The sequence below is a fragment of the Palaemon carinicauda genome, chromosome 14 (genome assembly GCF_036898095.1).
Source record: "Palaemon carinicauda isolate YSFRI2023 chromosome 14, ASM3689809v2, whole genome shotgun sequence".
Lineage (NCBI taxonomy): Eukaryota > Metazoa > Arthropoda > Malacostraca > Decapoda > Palaemonidae > Palaemon > Palaemon carinicauda.
This window is the reverse complement of record NC_090738.1, coordinates 9,562,608-9,570,119: the sequence shown is the minus strand read 5'-3', so window position 1 is coordinate 9,570,119 and position 7,512 is coordinate 9,562,608. Positions and strand designations below refer to the sequence as shown.

Below are 7,512 nucleotides of genomic sequence, written 5' to 3'. Positions count from 1 at the left end.
AATGAATTAATTCTCTTGATATCGCCGAATAAGCACTAACTAGAATACTTTCGATTTAATCAGGGGAAGAGTATCCTAAGATATAATTATTTTAACATTCTTCATATCAAAGAGTTGGCAACCAGGATATTTAAAGGATTTCAGAATAGCTGATCGAAACATAAATTTATTTTACTTTACTATGAGGGTTTTTTTTTCTGATCCTATGCAGCAGGGGATCCATATTCTCTACATGACCTCCACAACATCAGTTTCATTGAATCTACGCCGGAAAGATTTTTAACGAATAACACACTGTTCCTGAATTGATAAATGAATTACATATACATATAAATGGAATTAAGTATCATAAAGGTCAAGAAATTGGTTAACTTTTAACGGACTAATAAAGTTTATTTTGTCAATCAACCGAATCAAAGTCGACAAGATGGGTTCCAAAATAGATTATAATCATAAAAGAAATCTGTATAGATATAATGACTACTCAACAGCGTTAAACAACACCAATTGATGAAGAAACACACCTCTTGAGTCTGGAATTCAAATCACTCTATCAAAGAAGAGGAAGACCTAAGAAGTAAACAAATGTTCTCGTTGTCTCCGGAAAAATATTTGACATATGCACTGTCATTGACAACTTCATTTTAGGAATTAATGGGAATAGTTGAATTATTCGAAAGGGACTGAGCGGATTGATGCTGATAGCGAGGAGCCTGTGTATCAATATGTTATGGAATATTCAACTTTCGCTTACACACATATTTATCCAGACGTTGTCAGTTACCATAACCATGCACTGAAGTTTTGTTCGACGATACCATTTGGATCTTTGGGAGACATTGGTTCTTCCAGTTTAGGGAACTTCTTTCGTCCACATTTAAAACAGGTTGATTAGAATGTCTCTGTTCCCTGCTTATGCATCTCGAAACGAGAATGGAGGTAAGGAATGTCATATGGTATATTGTAAGCACAGACCTTGATTGTAAGGGGCTGGTTGGGTTATTTACCCAACGTTGGGTGAATAACGCTAATGACCCAGATTGTGGGTGCATGTATGATAGCGACTACCTGTATGTATTATGGCTAACATAGAATACGGTAGTGTAAGGGGGTCACAGGGAGCATTACCCCCCCCCCCAGGTAAGTAGGTAAGGACGCGGCTTGTAGGTTAGGTTAGGGAGGAAAGTTTAGGTTAGTTGATGTCCATTTTCGGAGCCTTTGTATCAGTGGCCAGTTCCTCATGTGTTCATTAAATATGGACATCAACTAACCCAAACTTTCCCTCCTAACCTAACCTACAAGCCGTATCCTTACCTACTTACCTAACGCAGGGCTAACACCCCCCTGTGACCCTACCCTACACTGCCAAAAGGTATTTACTCGTGTTTAACCTGGATTTTAGCAGTATATTGGTTATGTACTCTTTTATACAGGTTTTAGCATTCCCTTATTAGGTGTTGTTTGATATTATATCGCTATGTTATAGGTTAAAAGGTAGGATTAAAAATGTTTTCAACCTATTTCTAACTAACGAAAGCATTATGGCAATAGGTAAACATCTCGCCTCGTCGATGACGTAAGCTTAAGTATGACTTGCATTTTCTTTCTTTTTCTACAAAGAATGATAAGTTAATACTATCTTACAAAGTATTTAGTTATATAAAATAAATGGATTTTGACGAAGGAAAAATCTATTTCTGGGCGAGAGACCTGTGCCGCCCAGTGAAATGCTCCTTTAACATCATTTCTAAGGTAAAAACTGCTATGAATTTACCAGAGAAAAATTTGTATAGGAATGCTAGGTTGAACTCAGCTTGCTCACCTTAATAAGGTGTCGGTATGATACTGGGGCGCTGAATAAATCACAACCAGAGGCCTCGCACCATTTAGATATCTCCTGTCAATATCCCCGAACAGCGAGGTGTCGTTCAACATCCTACTACTACTAGCAATCCCACGCCAGTGACGTCACTCATTTTTCATAGCACCACTATTTAATCCTTATTTTGCCTTAGTGTGTGAATTTCGCTGTTTTTTTTCTGGATTTACCTCAAGGATCCTATTATCGAGAGGTTCGAATCCCTTCTTCTGGCCCCGGACCAAGAAGAGACAGGCGGCACCCTAACTGAGGACGTCGCTACCCTCAACCTCGATGTGGAACCCATGGCTCTTGACGATCCCGACGCAGGTAGGGACATAGGTGAGTCAGGTGGTTCCTGGGCTAAGATTCCTATCCCTAGCCCGGCTTTCTCTTCTACTTCAGAACACACTTCTTTTCGAGGTTTTCCGGGGACAACCGGGACTGGTCTCAGTCCCCGGCCTGTTATCCCCAAGGTGAAGGCTCATCGTAAGCCTTTATATACGACCCACAAGTCTTCCAAAGACAACAGGTCTTCGAAATCATCAGCTTCGAAGGCTAAATCTTCCTCCACCAGAGTGTCTCAAGACCCAATTGCTATGCCTTCAACCTCTCACGGAGTAGCCTCCGTTCCGGCACCTGTTTCCCCCCCCCCCCCCCTTGGCGGAATCATCTAACTCAGTGGATTTTTCCGAGAAGATGTTTGCTCGTTTTGAGTCGATACTATCGTCTCATACGCAGCAATCACAAGAGAGAATAGCTTCTATGGAGAGGCTAGCTCGGAGCTGCCACCGCCACAACAGCAATACCCCATCCCCGACACCTCCAAGCTTCCTCCTTTCAATAAGAATAACCCTTGGAGGTTGGCATTGCATGCCCCCTTCTCGGAGGGTATGTTGTCAATCGGAGATTTTGGTACCCGGCCTCTTGCGGATTATGAATTCTACCCGCCGGGTCTTGAATTCCCCTTCCCGGGCTACGCTCGCCTCACGGAAGAGGCTCTGATTCGATTGGATAAGGTCCCAAAGGAAACTGTTAATTTTCCTAAAGAACAGGCACAATCTGTCTTGGTCCGCATGTTCAATGAGTGGGACTGCTTGAACACAATGATTACGGCCTACAAAAGTTCATACACTATACTATGTTTGTGGCCGACGACCAGATCTCTACCCCATGTGTGACCAAGATCATAGAGACGGTCTTTCAGGCTATCAAGGAAGAGAAGCCTTTACCTATTTTTAACTAACGAAAGCATTATGGCAATAGGTAAACATCTCGCCTCATTGATGACGTCGCAGTCATATGACGTAAGCTTAAGTATGACTTGCATTTTCTTTCTTTTTCTACAAAGAATGATAAGTTAATACTATCTTACAAAGTATTTAGTTACAGTGATACCTCGGTAGTCGAACGACTCTATACTCGAACAATTCGGAGTTCGACCAAAATTTTCGAGAAATTTTTGCTGCGGTGCTCGACCAAAAATTCGGTACTCGACCAGCCGAACACGTGACGACCGCATGGGCTTTGTGATGATCGCGCCATCTCGGCCACTCTCGCTTGTTCGGGAAGCATCAGTTCTCTCGAGAGCGTCACTCAGACAACGCGCGATCAGCATTCGTTGTGATTTAGTGATTTTCAGTGCTTTTAATTGCTTTTTTAGCTTTCATAATGAGTCCCAAGAAAGTAATGAGTGTTAAGGGGAAGGAGAAGAGGAAAACAGTGCGAACAACGATCGAGTTGAAGAAGGAAATTATAGCGAAATATGAGAATGGTGTACGAGTGTCCGATTTAGCGGTAGAATACGGAATGGCGAAGTCGACCATTTCTACGTTTTTAAAGCATAAAGAAATGATTAAGAAGGCGAATGTTGCAACGGGAGTTACGGCGGTAACTAAGCAAAGGCCACAAGTGATTGAGGAGATGGAAAAGTTGCTTTTAATATTTATTAAAGAAAAACAGTTGGCCGGGGAAAGTGTTAGTGAAGCGTTCATTTGTGAAAAAGCGTTGCATATCTATGAAGAATTAGTGAAGAAAAGTCCGAGTACCAGTGAAAGTGATTCATTTACATTTAAAGCGAGCAGGGGTTGGTTTGAAAAGTTTCGTAATAGAACAGGTATTCGTAATAGAACAGGTATTCATCATTTTCGAAGAATACTGCAGAGGAGGAAGAAACAATTAACAATAGACCAGTTTTTCACAAAAGAAAAGAAAGCTGCTACATCAAAGCCTGTTTCTCCTCCAAAGAAGAGACAAAGAAGAGAAGAAACCCCTGAAATAGATCTGCCCACCCTTTCATTGGAGAGAGAAACAACTCCTGAAGGAGAACTACCCCGCCACATCATGGAAGGGGACTCTCCTTCCAAGCAGTAACCTCCCCCTTCCATCCTCTCCACATCCATCCCTGTATGCCATCGAACCGCTGCTCAAAGGTATGTTCACTACAGTACAGAAAATGGTTTAAAATTGTTTTATTTTAGTACAGTAAATGGTTTAAAATTGTTTTATAGGATTTTCTGACCAATTTCATACACATTTAGATAATTATTGTTGTTTAGGTACACGTTTTATTAATATTTTGGGCCTGTTCGAGTGCTTGGGAACGGAATAGAATATATACCATTATTTCTTATGGGGAAAAAAAATTCGGTACTCGAACAAATCGGAGGTCGAACACGGATCTCGAACGGATTATGGTCGAGTACCGAGGTATCACTGTATATAGAATAAAAGGATTATGTTATTTTGAGAAAATTTTTGTCCTTTTGGTATGCTTTCTTTGGATAATCTTCGATCTGTTTTAAAGATTATGTAGCGTTCAGTTTATTTATGCTACGCAGTCCTCAGTCTATCGTTACAGTATTACTCTGTATCGATATTTATGAAAAGTACATTTTTGTTTTTAAAAACTAAAGCTTTTAAGTTGTATTAGATAAAAGGAATATGTCATTTTCCAATTATATTGGTCCTTTTAGTATTTTTTCTTTAGCTAATCTGTTTACAAAGATTAAAGAAAATTAGCGTTCAGTTAATTTTTATACGACGTAGTATTCATGACAATCGATATAGTCTCACGATTCTTTGTATCGTTGTTTACTTGTTCGTTTTTGGAATACTGTACTAAATTTTTTCGTATAATATTTATAAATGTTCCAATTGTTAAATGTGACTATTCGTCTTTTATTGAAACCCTTTAGTAATAAGGGTTGGTTTAAATATATAGATATATTCTTTATTCCTATATCTATTCATTTAATGTTTTAATATTTTATATAAGATATTTTGTTACATTTTATATGGGATTCAGTGACTATTGCATTCCCTTTCAAGCCCTTGACAGAATAGTAAGATCTCCCTCTATAGGTGTGTCTACTTTTAGTTTTATACCAAAGAGTTAAAAATGTAAATTTTTAGTGCTAAATTAGTGCAGTGAATTTTATTCAATACAGTGGAGGGTGCTTCTGTTCAGACATGTCGTTATCCTAGCCTTAGACCTCTTTCAAGCTCCCGGACCCATGGGAGAAGTAATGTGAGGGGCGAAGGGAAGAGAGAGGCGTAGCCTGCCGCCTACCGTCTTGTAAGACCCGAACAGAAGTCCCCTCGACCTTTTTTGCTGTTGACGATTCCCAGAACGCTCGCCCTCGCCGTAGGTAAGGCGAGGTAAAAGTGTTTTCTAACATTAGCGCGAGCGTCTGCCTTTCAGGCGCGCGACAAGCGCCAGGCAGCTGAACATGATGACGCGCACCAGGCGGCTGAGCTTGATGGCGCGTTCCAAGCAGCTGAGCATGGTGGCGCTCGCCAGGTGACTGAGCATGACGCCTCGCGCCAAGCTAAGCGTGACAACAACAGAGCGTTGGTCATTGAGCGTTGAGCAAAGCTAGCTACTAACGGTGCTGTAAGAGTTTGACACGATGTTTGTAACTTATTGCAACTTCTTGGTTTTTCTTGTTCGATGATCTACCGTTCTAGATGCGATCGGCATAGTTCCGAGCGTCTGAATCGCTAGCGTTTTTTAATCGCAGGCGTTATTGTTCTGAAAGTCACTTGGCGCCGAGCGTCAAGAGCTTGCATGGCATCAAGCTTCACACAGTTGAACTTGACGTCGAGTGTCAATCAGTTAATCATGACTCCGAACGCCAAGCAGTTGCGTGTCATCGAGCATCAAGTAATTGAACATGACGTCGCATATTAAGCATACTGTAGCTCCAAGTGACTAGATCGCGAGCGTCTGAATCGTGAATAGTATTGTTCCGAGAGTCACGTGACGCTGATCGCCAAGCAGTTGCTTGGCGTCTGGCTTTCAGCAGTAGGACTTGATGTCTACATGGCCATGAGCGTCTAGCTTTGGAACATTGTTACGCCAGGCGCTATATTAAGAAATAAATATTAACTAGAAAGATATTATGTTTTCAGACCAAGGCCTGCTTGAACTGATTCTTGATGTCTGTGGGAGAGCGAGAATTAAACCTCTAAAGCATTGAGGTCAGAATTCAGAACCTTAAGGAGTTGACTCCTAGGAAACAGGACATCTCTACCTAGTTTAGAGAATTGTAGGAGGAAGGGAGTGACTTTCAGAAACTCATGAGAGTTTTTTCTGAAGAGTTTCCATCCATTTTATTTTGCACCTGCTGCTCCTCGTCCAGCCTTCAGAGTTTTTTTTGCTAAGGAAGACGTCGAAGGAGTCTCTTTATTATTTTATTATTATTACTAGCCAACCTACAACCCTAGTTGGAAAAGCAAGATGCTATAAGCCCAAGGGCTCCAATAGGGAAAGATAGGTCAATGAGGAAAGGAAATGAATAAATGTTGAGAATAAATTAACAATAGATGATTCTGAGAAAAGTAACGTCAAAAAGACAGTGCTGATAGGGCAGTGCAATAGCGCGTCCTCAATGCAGCATAAAGAACCTAACTGCTGATGTTGGTGCAGCAGCATGTTTAGCTGCAACAGCAGGAAGTGCATTAGGGCTTTTGAAAGAAAAGGCAGTATCCCTTTTTTGCTGTGTATGTCCTGTCAGGATGTCAGAAGTTGGCAAAGCTTTAGTTCAGACTGATACGGATCTTGTTCCTGAGTCTGGTGTTACGGTACAGGCACCGCCGCTTCCGCCAGACGGTTTTTCCGTCTGCTGAAATGCAGAGCGTTATGTAAGCGATGAGGAAGGCGAGTTTGCGATCAAAGTTTTTTACACCGGTGTCACCTAATGATGATCCTATTGAACTATGCTGCTGGCATGAAGCAACGGCTCTCATCTGTTATGCAGTCTTATCAGCCTGCTGTTAGCAAAGCGATGGTTCGTCATGATTCTTATCAGGACGCGTTGTCGCACAAGCGGCCTACCCCAAGCTAAATGTTGAACAGCGTGATAAGGCTTCTACAGTGAACCCTCGCTACTTCGCGGTTCGACAATCGCGGATTCACCACTTCGCGGGGTTTTCCCATAACCCATATATATATACATATCGCGGATTTTCCGGAAAATTCGAAAATACCGCGAAATCTGAAGACAACCAAATACGATATTTTGTTACCTGTAATTCCATTAATACTGTAATTAGTAATATCTGTTCTTACTGATTGTTCATTGCATTACATATGATATATAATTCAGCACAGAAAGAAATAAAACACGAAAAGAGAATGTGATCATACGATA

General features: G+C 41.2%; 1 protein-coding gene across 1 annotated transcript in view; it reads left to right on the top strand.

Moving 5' to 3' along the window:
- The first annotated feature begins 545 nt into the window (after nt 1–545).
- The window catches only part of LOC137653415 (nuclear exosome regulator NRDE2-like), a 162,823-nt gene continuing 155,856 nt past the window's right edge, over nt 546–7,512 (top strand). The window contains exon 1 of the mRNA XM_068386781.1: nt 546–939. Within this exon, the coding sequence (XP_068242882.1) occupies nt 897–939 (43 nt within the window). The 5' untranslated portion in view covers nt 546–896. The remainder of the gene's footprint in view (nt 940–7,512) is intronic.